The 17,285-nt window shown below is 43.2% G+C and overlaps 1 protein-coding gene across 3 annotated transcripts in view; it reads right to left on the reverse strand.

The window, feature by feature from the left end:
- Positions 1–17,285, reverse strand: part of LOC131124858 (ankyrin repeat and BTB/POZ domain-containing protein 3-A-like) — a 101,667-nt gene that overhangs the window by 15,324 nt on the left and 69,058 nt on the right. For all 3 annotated transcript variants that reach the window (XM_058065761.1, XM_058065760.1, XM_058065762.1), the window contains exons 4-6: positions 11,454–11,661; positions 2,871–3,023; positions 2,629–2,794 (exon numbers count right to left, since the gene is read on the reverse strand). In XM_058065761.1, the coding sequence (XP_057921744.1) occupies positions 2,629–2,794; positions 2,871–3,023; positions 11,454–11,661 (527 nt within the window). The remainder of the gene's footprint in view (positions 1–2,628; positions 2,795–2,870; positions 3,024–11,453; positions 11,662–17,285) is intronic.

A 17,285-nucleotide genomic window follows, 5' to 3' on the forward strand; every position in this document is an offset into this window, starting at 1 on the left:
TCCTTACTATTTGTTTTCCTTAGCTATGTTCTACTACTGATTTCTGAAGAAGGCCAAAAGGTAAAATAGAGCTTTTTTCTGATGAAAAATGGGAGTCTACTTTTTCTTTTGGTATATTCTGTTTATATCGTCATAGAACAAAATATTGTGTGTGATGAAGTTGTTGTCTGTTGAAAAATGGCTGGAATTAAATGAGTTAAAGGGAACCGTTTATGCTCATTTTTTGAGCCCCTTGTATTGAGTTGTGGTGTCTGTGTAGCACATTTGATTGCATTCTAGCATAGAGAAGGTTGGTAATAGCCTTTTCCCAACACAATTATTGCCTCTACCCAGTTTTTAAACACTGGTAGTCCCGCAAAACACATCCGGAATTCCAACACGTATGGTTATACGTTAAAACCCACATTTTAAAAAGATACTGTACATTGCCGTTTATTATCAACTCCGAAAAAGTTGGGTTTGCAGCTAGCGGCACAAAGCGGAAGTCCTTCTTCTGGGCGTGCCTGGCGGTGGGCCGTGGGTGGAATACATTAAAACAGATATAGCCAACGATATACAGCTGAATAGGTGCAGATTCTTGAAAGTTGCCTGTGCTGGTTATGGTGTGTCGCTGCTTCCTGGATTCCACAACTCAATACAAAAAGAGGAAAAATGAGCACAATATGTCCACTTTAAGAAGAAAGTGTGCATATTTTGAAAATGAATGAAAAAGCTGAGATGCACCACCCCTTCATGAATCTAAGAGGCTCCCAAAAACTGCATCACTTATTAGGAACCCTCCCCTGGGCCTACCTAAAGGGGCGGAGCTGAGCACACTGCTGTGAGCTCTTGCTCTTCTCTTCAGTGTCCGAGGCAGCGTGCAATCTACAGACTCAGCTGCAGCTGCCCCCTATTGGCAGAGGGGAGTGGAAGATAATTGGGGCCGTGGCTTATTTATGAGTGCCACTCTTCCCCCGATTTGCCATGCCCATGCCCACGCTTACCATGCTGCTCACACGCAAACGCGTCTTCTCCCACTCGGAGCAGCTGACAGTTCAGTGAAGCAGAAGGACTTTAACCACCTGCTCTTGACCCAGTCCACCCCTCCAGTATTTGCTGTGGACGCTTAACGACCACCTCCATCACAGCCGCCGCTGCCACCGCCGCCGCTGCTGTGCAAATAAAATAAAAGTCAACCCCAGTCACCACGGCTCGTTATTCAGCGGTGGCCATGGAGGAGGCGGAGGAGGAGGAGGAGGAGGAGGCCATCACTTGGCCAAACCTCCGCCACCGAATATACCCTCATCAACGTGCAGCCGTTGCCACAGAAACCTGCCAGCTTCCACTTAACATCTACACTTAGAAACACTCCAAGGTCGAGGCATCGCCCGGGAGCCCAGAAGAACTGCTTTGTCTTCTTTCAGGGCTTCGTAATACAAAAAAATACTGCATGACGCTATCACGTCTCCTACAACACACACGCTATCAGTACTACTTTAGAGCAGTCAGTGTACAGCTTGTATTGTTTATATTTACTATCCCCCTGCACATTAAGGTGCAACACACATGAATAGAAAGATAATTGTCCTGCTTGGGGCTACAAGAGTGCTGCCGGCGCAGGGCAGTTTTCCAACACCATAAGGCGGGGTTGGCCAAAGTGTGGCCCGGGTTGCGTATCACAGCTGTTTCTTTATTGGCCCGAGGAACATTCTCCAAATGTATTATTCAAATTATTCACGAAAACTAAAAAAAAAAAAAACAACACTAGCAAAAATAGAAAAATCTGCAGTAATTTCAAGAGTAAAGCAAAAATATTAGCCCATTATTAATTATTAATTAACTATAATTCATGAATAAAAATACATTGTTTCACAGGAATAAATTACACCAATGTTTTAAATAATTTTTTAAATTGTAATACTACAAGAAAAAAAGGTACAATTAGCTTAGGGGAAAAGTTATAATATTATGAGAATCATTTTCATTATATTTGGAATAAATTGTTATTTTTATGTTTAAAAAAAAAGAATGTCTATGTTGGTATAGTTGTTTCGATATTTGAACTGTCACAAAAGCAAATAATATTTGCGTCAAAGTGAAAGTTAAGCTTGAAATGTATCTTTTCCCACCCTGCTTTAGTGGGGAGCAGATATTTTCCTGAAACTTACCTGTGCTGTACTGTGGATTACTTAAAATGGCTGGGATTGAATGAGTTAATATAACATTCATTCATTCATTTTCTACCGCTTATCCTCACGAGGGTCGCGGGGGATGCTGGAGCCTATCCCAGCTGTCTTCGGGCGAGAGGCGGGGTACACCCTGGACTGGTGGCCAGCCAATCACATGGCACATATAGACAAACAACCATTCCCAGATTGGCCACTCCAAATTGTCCCACCCACATATATCTGAATGTGGGTGGGACAATTTGGAGTGGCCAATTAACCTAGCATATTTTTGGAATGTGGGAGGAAACCGGAGTACCCGGAGAAAACCAACACACGCACTGGGAGAACATGCTCCAATTGTGGAATCAAACTCGGGTCTCCTACCTTTGTGGCCTGCGCGCTAACCACTCGGCCGACTCATTGTCAGTGGACAGTAAAATGATCAGCGTTTCCACACGCCGTCTTCCTGCCGTCTTCCTACCTGCTCACTCATGCTGTTGATGCCGTCGGGTCCCAGCAGGTTGACGGCCTGCTTGAGCAGGTCGGTGCGTCCACAGTTGAGCATCCTGAAGCCCAGATCTTGCAAGAACTTAGCCTCGGTGGAGGCGGCATCCAGCTTCCCCGCGCCACAGAAACAGTCCTCTGCCCTGCGAACACCACGACTGGATGCATTATGGGATGTCATGATGTTGTCCACAGGTGATTCCTAAAGAAGCCACTCACTTGACTTGCCGAGGTTCGCAGTCGACGCCGGGCAGCAGCAGCCGGGCGGCCTGCCGGACATCGTCGCTGTCCACCGACAAGCTGCGGCGGTGCTCCGTGTGCGCCACCGCCACACGGATCCACTCCATCAGCGGCGGAAGTACCAGGAATGGCCTGCAAGGGGGCGCCGTATCATGTTTAGGTGCATGAGCCTGCGCTGCCAACTTATCTGCCGACATTCCAGCCTCCGACTGCTGTTATTTTCTGGCATCGTTGGGGAGTTTTCTGGCATTTAGTAACTTAAAGGGGACCTGTTCTGCTTTTTCCAATTTTTTGACCTTTTGTCAAATGTAGTTGAAATGTTGTATTCTCGTGTCAAACCATGGCAAACTTTCAGATAATGAGGTTTGCACACTTGTTTTTTTCTAAAACCGGCTCCCTGTGATGTCATAGCGAGTCGTGTGAGAAGTCACCCGCCCGGATACAAGCTGTAGGCCCGCCCCCCCAGCACTTGGGAGTGTGACCAATCACAGCGGACTGGGCATACCTGGAGGCGGGCCGCGGGTGGAATAAAACTGAAGAAATACAGCTGGAATAGGTGGAGATTCTTGAAGATGTAGAAAGCTTTCTGCGCGGGTTATTGTGTGTAGCTGCTCTGTAGGAGTCCACAACTCAATACAAAGGGCCGAAAATGAGCATAATAGGTCCACTTTAAAATGAAAGCATGTATAGTTCTGCATTTTGTGCTCTCACTGAACGCAAATGTTTCTTCATCTTCAGTCAGCCTGGATAAAAGAGGAGGGTGTGTTTATATTTCATTGTTAGCCTATTGCTACTCTTCATTTGGAAAATGGAGTGGGTTATCTTATTTTCGTGGGGTAAATATAAAGCCATTGGTAAGCCTACTGGACTGCCTGTACAGTAAGTATTGTGAAGCTCACTTGCTATTACATATATTCACCAGAAGAGTGTGCTATTCACCAACCACACTGAGTCATGTTAACTCACTCATTACCAAAGACGTTAACTCACTCATTACCAAAGACATATTTATGTTTTTTCAAACCCGAACACTCACTCCCAAAGACGTATTTATGCAAAAAGAGATTATGTGATTCCGAGGTTATGCTTTGTTCTTACAGCATTTTACAACATCTTGCAAATGATATGCAAATTAGACCATTACATCATCTAGCGACTTCCAGGACAGCCGATAGCTACTTGTCTTACTGCAAAGTTAGCAACAGTGTCACCTAGACGTCTGCTAGTGGAGACTCCACGCATCATCATCATCATCATCATCATCATCCAAGTGATTTTTTTCAGGTGCAAAATGCACGTTTCAATATCTTGCTGCGTGTGCAGCCTTCCAAATAAATCACTGGAAGACCGCATTGACTGTAACACTCGTAAATGTTCTCATTACAGATGCCCTTAGCTAAAGCAGATCAATATTCATAATTTATACAGTGCAGATAGTCTAGAAGGAGAATGATAGAGATGCTGAAAGTGTTATTACTCCCGCTGTTCATCGGCAGACATGTTTCATCCTTTACTAGCACAAATACTTATCTGGCCTTTCGCTTGTTTTCTTGCCTTTTAGTCAATTTGGAATTTCAGCTTGTAAAAAGACAGCATTTGACTATTTGAGTGTGCTAACTTGGCTTTTTAAGGACGTGATTAGCTTGGCTCCTCATCGTCTTGAAACCGATGAGTATATATGACATTTGTTGAATATACGTGTACAGAATCAAAGTATCAAAACAACTCATGCGTCTTCCACGACTCGCTGTGGCGCTTTTAAAGCGGGTAAAGCCCTCTTGTGGCTAGTTGGCGCACCTACGTGTCATTTGCTGCCCTCTTGTGGCTACTTGGCGTACCTATGTGTCACCTACCTACAAGTCGCAAATTTCAGAGAAAAAAGTAGTAAATTCGGAGAATAAAGACATAAATTAAAAATTTGGTTCTCATTAATTTTACATTAATTAATTAATGGCCCCCTTTCCTTAGTTAATTTGACATCTTTATTCTCATAAAATTACAAGAGAATTACAATTTACAAGAAAAAGGTTGTCAATTAAGACAATAAAGTCACAAATTTACAACTTTTTCTCATTAATTTTAGACTTTATATTACGATATTAAGACTTCTCTTGTGTACTAAAATAATCAGAGATTTTGACAAATACATTGCACATTCATGACAGTAAAGTCGCAAATTTACTAAAAAAAAGTTGTTAATTGCAAGAATAAAGTCATAAATGTACGTTTTTCTCATAAATTTATGACTTTTATTCTCGTAATATTACGACTTTTCTCATGTATTAAAATAATCAGAGATTTTGACAAATACATTGCACATTTATGGCAGTAAAGTGCAAATTTACAAGAAAAAAGTTGTAAATTGCAAGAATAAAGTCATAAATGTACAATGTTTTTCTCATAAATTTATGACTTTTATTAGCGTAATATTACGACTTTTCTCATGTATCAAGATAATCGGAGATTTGGAGAATTACGTCGTAAATTGCGGATAATAAAGTCATAAATTTAAGAGAAAAAAGTGGAAGTCTCAAATTAATTCTCAAAATCTGTGATTATTTTAATACTCCGTCCTAACTGGCATTGCCTGAGGCAGATAGGAAAAGGGGGAATATTCCAACTTTTTAATCATAAAAATCATATAAACTTTATTCTTGTAAGTTTACAACTTTATTGTCATTAGTTTACGACTTTATTATCAAAATCTGAGAGGTTTATTTTTTCCATGTGGCTCGAATGCTCTGTGCTAGTTGTGATGCTTTAGTTTACCCACATTTCAAGTGCTGCCCTCTGGTGACAGGTAGATGGTAGGTGTATCTACCTGTCAACCTGTGGCTACATCGCTACTGCTGAGCCAAGTGCTGCCCTCTGGTGGCTATACAGTGTATCTACACCCAGATATTAAGGGCTTTAATTTGAAATTTGTCATCTTGCAGAGCATCTGTTGAGATGAGAGCAGTGCATAAACAAAGATGGCTGCATGGATGATTATTGCTCCTTCACGCCGGATGTCTCCGAGGACTAAAAGCCATAAAAAGCAGGAGGACAGTGTCCCCAAACATGTAGCCTTGTGCTATTTATATACAGCCTGATCTTACTGGGTGCATCACACAGAAACGCCCCTCCTCCCCATCCTCAGGTGGTCGGATTAGAGCGTCACTGAGCCTCACAGGTGGGGGGGGGGGGGGGGGGGGGGCTGTACACTGACACAAGGAACGCAAAGAGCTCTGGTGTGGACTTGCAGTCGGAAACAACGGCTGTGCTGAGTTTATTCCTGTGCACGACAGCGACCAGATGATCCCTTATCTTCAGGGCTTTTGAGGGGATAGCAGTGCCGCCACCGCCACCGCCACCGCCACCGCCACCGCCACCGCCACCGCCACCGCCACCGCCGGGATGTGCTTGGGAGAGTGAAGGCATGGAAAATCATTTAGAACCTGAAAGAATGAGCAGGCTAACGATAAGAATAATACTCTTTCCTTCTTAACACCAACGATACTTCTTCTTACTTATTAGGCAAATACGAGTGTTCCATCACGTTCCTTCTCTGGGAATCCTTCCACAAGCGGAATGATGTAATTATGGAAGACTTTGGACTATTTCTGGCTTACTAGATCTCCCATTTAGATGAGAGCATCTCCCTTTAAGGCCTTTTCAAGCGTGCGGCCGCCTCAGATGGCGTATTAACGTCTAATGGCATATTGGAGTCAGCTAAATGATTAGGAATCCATCAGGAAAGTTTTCCCTCTTCTCACTCTGCAGCGGCGGCTTTGAACGACTCGCTGTCGACCGCTTTGTATTGATTTCCATCCAAAACGAGTTCACACCTTTTTAAATGGAAAGTGCATGCAGAGGTAGATAAAGCTCAGCACCATGACCATGACTTGGTGACACCAATGACATGACACACCAATGCAGCTATTGCCATCTTGTGGAGTTCATGAAAACAACAACTGGTTGTACTGGAGTTCATTCCACATTATCAGCCAGTGTTGCCACCTTGATCTGCCGACATTCCAGCCTCCGACTGCTGTTATTTTCTGGCATCGTTGGGGAGTTTTCTGGCATTTAGTAACTTAAAGGGGACCTGTTCTGCTTTTTCCACTTTTCTGACCTTTTGTCAAATGTAGTTGAAATGTTGTATTCTCGTGTCAAACCATGGCAAAGTTTCAGATAATGAGGTTTGCACACTTGGAAGACGATCGGGATTGTTTTTTTCTACCACTGGCTCCCTGTGATGTCATAGCGAGTCGTGTGAGAAGTCACCCGCCCGGATACAAGCTGTAGGCCCGCCCCCCCAGCACTTGGGAGTGTGACCAATCACAGCGGACTGGGCATACCAGGAGGCGGGCCGTGGGTAGAATAAATCCAAGGAAATACAGCTGGAATAGGTGGAGATTGTGGAAGATCTAGAAAGGTTTCTGTGCGGGTTATTGTGTGTAGCTGCTCTGTAGGAGTCCACAACTCAATACAAAGGGCCGAAAATGAGCATAATAGGTCCACTTTAAAATGAAAGCATGTATAGTTCTGCATTTTGTGTTCTGACTGAAATGTTTCTTCATCTTCAGTCAGCCTGGATAAAAGAGGAGGGTGTGTTTATATTTCATTGTTAGCCTATTGCTACTCTTCATTTGGAAAATGGATTATCTTACAATTCACGGTACAGTTAACAACTCCCATCAAATGTTCTCTTAGCTTACTTCTATTGAAAAACATTGTAGCTCTGTGTGAGCGACGTTATGCAGCACATTTTTATTTCTTATATATTCCCTTCTTTGTGCCGCTGCACACGCCACTGAGTGATATCCACAGCCTACCTCCTGTCCTCAACCTTTTCCACTGGAATGCTAAACAGCCAAAGTCCTCTCCTGGGGTGCGGGCAGGCCAAGGCTCCTGCTGACATGTCGCTCCGGCTGACATTCCCTCTCCAGCTACTGAACGTCTGCTATCCCAGAAGAACAACGTGCACCCCTGGCTGCCGTCATGCCGGTGGTCGGAATGTGCAGATAGAATTCCAAAGTGGGTGAAATTGGAATGTTCCCGGTGATGATGATGAGGGGGCTTGAGAATTAGCACAGAGTATCAAGACAGCAGACACCATTTTGGAATGGCGTCCAGGTTGAAATGAGGTCGACCGCTGGGTCTCATCTGGCCTCCAAATTCTGATTCTCCCAAGACCGAGTCAGTCATGGGCTACTTCCATTTCCCATCTTCAGCCTGGCACAATTCTTCTGACACCGCCACGTTGTTTAATGAAGCATTCAGGTGCGCCCGGCGGATAAATCACATGAATTTGACTGCAAGTAAACACTCAACGGATGCAAACATCTTGTGGACGCGAGACTTGACGAGCTTGACGTGGGTGAAAAACATTCTTATCCTAGAACAGGGGTCAGCAACCCCTGGCTCCAGAGCCGCATGTGGCTCTTCAGCCACTTTGTTGTGGCTCCCTTCACAACGCTCAAGTATTTTTTTAAAATACCCTAATGGGAAAAAATATGCATTTTTTAATGAGTTTTTTTTTTTAATCTGACTTTCTGTGAGACCCTGAATGAATTGAAGTGAATGAGTTCTGACTCGTGATTGGATGAGCTCAAAGAGCTCACATGTGACGAGAAGCAACAATTTGGTGTAAAAATTTGGCGTTAAAACTGATTCAAACTTTCAAAAGTTTATAAGATATTGTTTTTAAATGATGTTTTGCGGCTCCTATCTGTTTTCCTTTAGTAAGCGGGTGGGTAAAATGGCTCTTTTGATAATAAAGGTTGCCGACCCCTGTCCTAGAAGGATCCTTCTGCAAACACACCAGAGCTTTCCATAAAAGTTGCTGGAAGGAAGGGAAAGAGTTCCACATCTGTGGAACTCTGGTCTTTGTCGAGCACCCGTGAGTCAGTAAAACATTTGTCTATGCCAGGGGTGCTCATTAAGTCGATCGCGATCTACCGGTCGATCGCGGAGGTGGTACTGGTCGATCGCTGGTCGATCGCGGCGTGACATTAAAAAAATATCATCCTAGCATCAATGCCGTCACTTGATTGATATACAGGGCAGCCATTCAGATGACAACTGAATGTTGCCCTTCGGGCGACCAATCAAATCAAACAACGTCTCTAAGTGCAGCAGAACTTACGATGTCAGCCTATCATCCATCCCCGTTACTTGATTGACATACAGGACAACCAGTCACATGACAACTGAATTTTGACCTTTAGGTCACCGCTCATGCGTAAACAACGATGCAAAGTGCTAAGCTAGTCGGCGAATTGCGAGATTTTAAGCCCTCGCTAAAGTTTATGGTCACTAAAATGAGTGAAGGAGCTGGACCAAGTAAAAAGGCAAAAACATATCACTTCCATACGGAATGGGAGGTGGACTTTTTTTTCACAATGTCTTTTTCCAAGTGCGTTTGCCTCATATGCCATTCTACCATCGCAGTACCAAAGAAGGGAAATGTGGAGTAATGTGGAGGTAATTACAAAAAATGTTAATAGTTAATTATGTGTGTTTTGCAATATTGGCTCATTTGGTTATGTAAGGTACATCAACATACATTGTACGTACAAATAATCCTCAATACATTTGAAAATAAATAGATGTTTTGCATTTTTGTAGTGGGTAGATCATTTTGACTCGGTCATTTTAAAAGTAGCTCGCATGCTGAAAAAGTGTGAGCACCCTTGGTCTATGTCCTGTACCCACGAGTCAGTAACACTTGAGTTTTTGTGGAGCACCCATGAGTCAGAGTGACTGGAATGTTTGTTGAGCACCAGCGAGTCAGTGAAACTTGAGTCCTCTTCAAGTACCCAGGAGTCAGTGCAACTGGAGTCTTCGTCGAGCACCAGTGAGTCAGTGAAACTCTAGGCTTGCTCAACCCATGAATCAGAGAAAGACCCGTGACTGAGAGTTCGTAGAGCACCTGGTGAATCGTTCTCGCCACGAAACCATGAGTCAATAAAACTTTGGTCTTTGTCCTGTACCCATGAGTCAGTGAACGCTTCGTCAAACCGGAATGTGGGAGGAAACCGGGGTACAGCCGTCGTCTAACACTTGACTTTGTTTATAATTACTTTTTAATTTTAATTAATTTATTACTTTTTGTTTATTATTACTTATTATTACTTATTTACAAACAACCATTCTTTGGGCGAGCCAGCCAATCACAGGGCACATATAGACAAAAAAACATTCTTCGGGCGAGCTAGCCAATCACAGGGCACAAACAACCATTCCCACTCACATTCATACCTATGGACAATTTGGAGTGGCCAATTAACCTAGCATGTTTTTGGAATGTGGGAGGAAACCGGAGTACCCGGAGAAAACCCACGCATGCACGGGGAGAACATGCAAACTCCACACAGAGATGGCTAACCACTCGACAACCATGCAGCCCTCAAGCAAAAATGAGTCCGAAAAAAAAGCACATTTCTGATGCGGTGAGAGTAATGGTTGCACAGTGACATGTTAACTGGGACAGGTACCCGTGAGTCCTGATTCAGTAAAAAACTTGTTGACTGGCACATCTCTAATATTTGATTATACGGGCTGATGATCTCCACAGCGCCTTTTATGCATTTGTGACACTTATGGGCCGAACTGGGTCATGAGCTGGGGAACACCAGTCATTGATGTTTCGCTCCTTTAACCCCAGTACAGGTAGAGATCTCTCTCTAGCACCCCCTGCTGATGCCCTAGGTGTTATCTGGCGTTTCCTCCTGAGCTGCAGCCAGAAGCTGCCTTTCTCTGCCTCCTCAGCCACTTCCTTAATGGCTTTCCGATGCACCACTCCTTTGCACCCCACATCACGGAGTAGGCGAGCAGTTGAGGCTCCAACGAAGCCCCTACACCCCACCTCAACAGGGCAAGTAATATATATACGTATATATATATAAATATATGTATATATATAAGTTTCATCGCCATCAGACAAACACTTGTGACTTACAGTATAGCCAAAGAGTTGCTAAGTTAAGGACGTTTTGCTTGATGGCAGCCATCTTTTTCAATTGATCTTGCTCATATTTTATACACATGTGCGTGTCTGTCCCGTAATGGTGTGTACCAAATTTTGCGATAATATACAGCCAGGCCTGTCACAATAACCGACAAATCGATGAATACAACGATAAGGAAAAAAAATGGACAATTATGATGCCCGTCCTGAAAGTCAATGCTCACTAAGGCGTTTGATCGGCAAAGTGGTGCGTGCTCACAGACGGTGTCACTCGCTACATTGGAAAAGGAATGCCGCCGTTTAATACGGAATGGTGATGTTTCCATGAAAAATTAAACCAACGTGGTTGATCTCAAACGTCTTTTCCTGTCAACAGCTTGCCCAGCTTACATAGCATACTGTGCCAAAGCTAATATGGCTAATGTGGCTAGTACCATCAAATGTGAACTACATCTCTCATGGCAATAATTCATGAAAAATGGTCTAAAAAAACAATGCTGTCCACAATATGGATTGTCGACCATAATTCGTAGCGCAATTATCGACCGGTTATGGTGGCAGGCCTTATGGTGTACAGACCTAACCTAATTAGGAGAATGCCGCCTCACCTCTCAGTGTACAAGGTGACCTTGGAGGGTACCATGTTGGGGTTCTCCCACTCCATCTGCGGACAGTGCATGAAGTAACACAAAGTGTACAGGGCCTCAGGCTCCCAGTGGACGCTGGTGCTGCTCTTCTGGTGGAGTGGGGTGTCGTTGCCGGGGTTCTTCATGTGCAGCGGCTGCAGGTGGTGCATGGCCCGCGACACCAGGTCACCTGGACAGGAAGTGGACACACAGGAATTATGGACGATATCAGTCCGATGCCAGCGGATGCTATGTCAAAGCACACCGTCCTCTCTTTGTTCCCTCTCAGGTTGACTATTTGGGTCTCCAGGAAGCTGTCGTGACGGCATCGCCATTTTGGACATGAGCTTCTTGGCTGAATGTGAGGAGACGTGATAAAAACAAAGGCGGGAAGCAATCCAAGCCTCAGATCCTCACGAGGGAACCATGGCCATAAATAACGCCTGTTTGTTTTTTTGCGTGCAGAAGGCAGCCACCGTGCAAGCCCACCGCTAATGCCTCCCCTGTACCGCAGCCAGACATCATGAAGCCTTGTGTTGCTTCATTAATTGTTCTGCTTCCTTTGCTGTGGTCAGCAAGTACTACATTTTGCTCAGCAGAAAAAAAAGCTTCATTTGGGTCATCCGACGCCGGGAAGTTATTCCCTTACACAGTAAAACGTCCTCCTCGGAAATAATGACAATGAAGCGTCATCACTTTATGACATTGTGCCACCACAGCTTCTCACTGATCAACAACTCGCCCAAAAGAGGTTGCGATTGTTTATTGGCATTTTTACATTTTGTGGAGCTAAACCAGGCGGTCCTCGGTTTATGGGTTGGGTCTAGGGGTTCGGGTAGGGTTGTCTAAGGTGTGGTCTGCGGCCTGTGGATCATTTAAAAAATATAACAACCAAAAAACTAAAATAAAAAAAACATAAAGTCAAAATATAAAGAGATAATATTACATTCTAATATTATGGAATGACATCATTCTAGTTGCATAATGTGGAAATATTAAAGAAAAAAATATTTTTTAAAGACAGAATATTATGAGAGACAAAAAAAATAAATACAGTAGTTTTTTATTTTTGGAAAATTAGTTAAATAGTAAATAGGGGTAAATAGTTATAATATTACCAGAATAAAGCCAAAATATTATGGGGATAATGTCATAATTTTGAGAAAAACAACAATAGCAAAAAAGAATAAATAAATTCCAACAAGAAAATTTTAAGACAATAAACCCGTAATCTTATGAGGAATAATATTGTCATTTAGTAGCATAGAGTTGAAATATAAAAGAAAAAATATCTTATTATTAAAAAGTTGTAATATTATGAGAAAAAAATAAAAAAAACGGGGGAAATTAGTTTTGGGGAAGAAGTTATAATGTGATCGCAATAAAGTCAAAATATTACAAGAATAAAATCTGAATAGTCTGAAAGGGAAATGTATGAAATAAAATGTATGCATGAAATATATCACTTCTTCAAAATATCAAAGTGGCAAGTTGCATCCTTTCATTTTTCCTTTCATGTGTCCCTTCTTGAAAAAGTGAAAGTTTTTTTAAGAGTAAAATAATGAAGTATGTAAATGTTCAGCCATGTAAAATAAGAAATAACATGTTTCTGCATGTATTAATAATCCACCATTGATTATTTGACTGTGGTGTCACCTCGGGGCAGAAATCACTTGCCAGTGAGGATAATGAGGAGACAAAAAAGCAAACTTCAACCCAAATGACGACAGTAGCTCCTTCCGATGTGGTTTCACCTCCTCCCGGCCTGCAAATAATGTGTGTTGTGCTCGCTGTTCTGCCATTTTGGACGTTGGACCTGTCCTGAAATGTTGCTTTTTGACTTTAATATTTAGCTTGTCTTTAGTTTTCTCCATTGGTTTGACAGCACAGGGAGGGCTGCTGTTATATAAACATATACCGAGCCACCAATTTCCCATCCACACTCTTGTGGGAATCAAGCACATAGGCGGGATGGAAGAGTCCTCTGACTCAGTGTCACGGCCTGAGGATGTTTAATCACAGCTCGCTAATGCGGGCGACTCAGAGACACGCCTTGAGGCCACATTAGCCATTCCTTGGCGACTATTAATCATGCTCCATTTCGGGTCATCATCATCCTTATCGTCGTCATTGTGAGGCTAGCAGGTGCTGGAATTCATCACAGAGATAGCCGGGATATGAAGCGAGGCTGGATACGGAGCGTTTCCAGCTACCTGGTGGGACCGCAGGGCGACTCAGCCAACATATGGACCAGTCCACCTCCAACGGACCAATCAAACTAATTGCTTTTTTAACTCTGCTGCCCTCTATTGTACAAACCGTGAAGAGATTTAAGATTAAGATTAAGATTAAGATATGCCTTTTTAATCAGGGATTTTCAACATTATCAGTGGATGTTGACAGAACAATTAGATATCAGTTCGAATAGTTTTTTTTCACACACAAAATCTATTTTTTCATTCACAAAAGATTTCAAATAGACTCAAATCATAAACGTGTATTTTGTGTCCTCATCATTAGAATAGCACATTACTTAAGACAGCCCACTTTAACTTATGGTAGGACTTTAAGTCGTAGAACCAGCTCAACTATACAAAATATACGATGGAAAATAATCATAATAATAATAAGAAGAAAAACAATATGGTTTCCTCCCACATTCCAAAAACATGCTAGGTTAATTGGCGACTCCAAATTTCCATAGGTATGAATGTGAGTGTGAATGGTTGTTTGTCTGGGATAGGCTCCAGCACTCCCGCGGCCCTCGTGAGGACAAGAGGTAGAAAATGAATAATAATAATAATAATAATAGTGATTCGATTTATTTATAGTGCTTTTCAAGGCACCCAAAGCCATTCACAGTGAAGTGAAGCCATTATTCATTCACTCATCAGTCCCACACTGGTGGTGGTAATCTACCAATCAATATCAAGAACCACAGCTGCCCTGGGGTTGTCCAATGGAAACGTGGCTGCCACCAAACATTCATTCACGTTCATACAGCAATGCAGGAAGCACTGGTGGTTAAGTGGGTGAGGTGTCTTGCCCAGGGACACAATGACAGTGACTGGGTAGAGGGAGTGAGGATCGAACCATCAACCTTCCGGAACTGCTCTACCTCAAAAGCCACTTCTGTTTATCGTTTAACTTCAACACCAGACTGGAGATGTTTTTCCGATCAGGGTTTTATGCTGCCATGAAAATGTCCAAGAGCTACTGAGCTTGGTAACATTTATTTCCACAGCTTATTCCAAGCCAAACAAAGCCAACATGCTTGTTTTACCAGAACATGAACAATATACTGGTATCCACAAGGCACCTTTTCTATTTCACAATGCATTTATTTCTAGTCTTCTCACGCTATTCACTGAAATCCTGAATAAAAAGCAGGTTTATTCACCTCTGCTGGGCCCCTCCGGCCGCATCCGCTGCCTTCTGAAGCGTAGATGCAGCCAACTCCCTGTCATCTGTAGCCCCACGTAGCCCCTGCATGCTCCCAAATCCAAACCCCACATCACGGAGGCGTTATTCTACCCAAATTTGCCCACACTAGCAAGTACAGCGGCTTGAGACCGGGGCTTGCCCCCAATCTAAGCTTTTCAAAGACATTTTTTGAGGCACGTTTTGCAGGCCGCAAAACTTCTATCACTCTCACAAAGACAGGAAGTCCCACACTGCAGACATGGTTAGTCTGAATGCTGCAGCGGGGTCGGAGCTGATCGGCGGAGGGGCGATCAATCGGAGCACCCCTACCGAAGACGTATTTATACGTTTCATAATCCTGAATGCCCAATCCCAACTTGGCATTTAGACATATTTTTAGTGCGAGGCAAAAAGAGGCGATGATGCAACTCTCCACTAAGAACACTAATTAACACTTCAGAGCGCTTTTAAGACAGGGAGGAGGAAGTGTAGCGTGGAGGAGTGTAGCATGCAGAAGTCAATTTGAATACATTTTAATCAATGCAGGTGCAAATTTTAATCAATACAGAGTTGAGGGTGTTATATTTGTAAATAAATAGTCACTTTGATGTAAAACAATCCATTTTTGGTGTTGTTTACGTTGGTATAGTTGTTTAGATATTTGACATATTTGTGTCAAAGTTATGCCAGAAATGTATCTTGTCACAAAAAGCTGCTTTTCTCCCTTTTCAGGTCGGGAACTGATATTTCCTTGAAACTTACCTATGTTCTACTGCTGATTACTACAGAACGGAAAAAGGTAGAAACAAACTTTCTTCTTCTGATAGAGGATGGGAGTCCAGTCTTTCTTTTGGTAGGTTCCATGTTTATGTAGCCATAGAAGACAATATTCTGCATGCCTTGAAAGATGAGCGAAATGGTCTTCAATGGCCAGTACTGTCTTTGGACATGGCAGGGATTGAACGAGTTAATCATAAACAAACAAGGCCCTCTTGCCATCGTAGCCTCTGTCTATCCGAAGTGAAAGATTCTTCCCACTAGAAGCACTCTCAGGCTCTTTAAAAGCTCTGTGTAATTATTTATTTTTGCTCACTGCGGCGTTTAATGAACGTCTTCTCAGTTTGCGCTCTTGATTAGCCAGCATGTTAAACGAGTGGTGAAACACCCCATATGCGGAAACAATACAACCCAGAATGACCAACTGTGCTGTGGATATTTATATCAATATAAATACACACAACAACCGTGTGTGGCCCCGCCCACTTTGGGGTCACTGCCAGAGCATGTCCATCTTGAATAACTTCAAGATCACTAATGTTCATTCCCTCGCGTCAGCCAGAGGTGAGAGTGCAGGAACAAGGACATCCCAGTGCGAGGAGGCGGAGCAATGGTGTTTGTGGGGAAAACGAGGACAATCTTGTTTGGGCTTAATGGCTTCATGGTTTCAAGCGAAGCCTTGGCGAGCGCGCTTAGATCTTCACCGCCTGTCGTCGTCCTTGTGCTTGTTGGTGTTTTCTTGGAATGACGCTCCTGCCTTCGGGGGCGCTGCCAAAAGCATGCTGGAGGACGCGCAAGAGCCAAGAACACCAACGGCAATAAATTCTGAAGATGTCCGATGGGGGGCACTTCATTAGGTACGAGATACAACTCAAATGTGCATTTCTAAACATCATAATGAATTTATTTCAGTGGGATTTAACTGTGAATGTGTGCAAATGTAATATTTCAATAGCATTTTAAGAATTGCAGTCCGTAATAAACAAAATGTTTATTAAGGACTGCACGGGGGTCGAGTGGTTAGCGTGCAGACCTCACAGCTAGGAGACCCGAGTTTAATCCCACCCTTGGCCATCTCTGTGTGGAGTTTGCATGTTCTTCCCGTGCATGCGTGGGTTTTCTTTGGGTACTCCGGTTTCCTCCCACATTCCAAAAACATGCTAGGTTAATTGGCCACTCCAAATTGTCCATAGGTATGAATGTGGGTGGGAATGGTTGTCTATATGTGCCTGTGATTGGCTGGCTCGCCCGAAGAATGGTTGTTTGTCTATACGTGTCCTGTGATTGGCTGGCTCTGTGCCCTGTGATTGGATGGCCACCAGTCCAGGGTGTTCCCCGCATCTTGCTTGAAAACAGCTAGGATAGGCTCCAGCACCCGCCGCGACCCTGTGAGGATAAGCGGTTGAAAATGAATGAATGTTTTATTTATTTATAATGTTTTATATTAACTCATTCAATCCCAGCCATTTTTAGTAATCCAGAGTACAGCATAGGTATAGTTTACCATAGGTAAACTATACCAACATAAACATGCTTTTTTTTATTCCAAATATAACAATTGACAATTAACAATTATTGTGCTAAAAGATCCCTACATCATCTTTGTGGTGGGGC

This window comes from Doryrhamphus excisus, chromosome 3 (assembly GCF_030265055.1).
Source record: "Doryrhamphus excisus isolate RoL2022-K1 chromosome 3, RoL_Dexc_1.0, whole genome shotgun sequence".
In the NCBI taxonomy this organism is placed as follows: Eukaryota; Metazoa; Chordata; class Actinopteri; order Syngnathiformes; family Syngnathidae; genus Doryrhamphus; species Doryrhamphus excisus.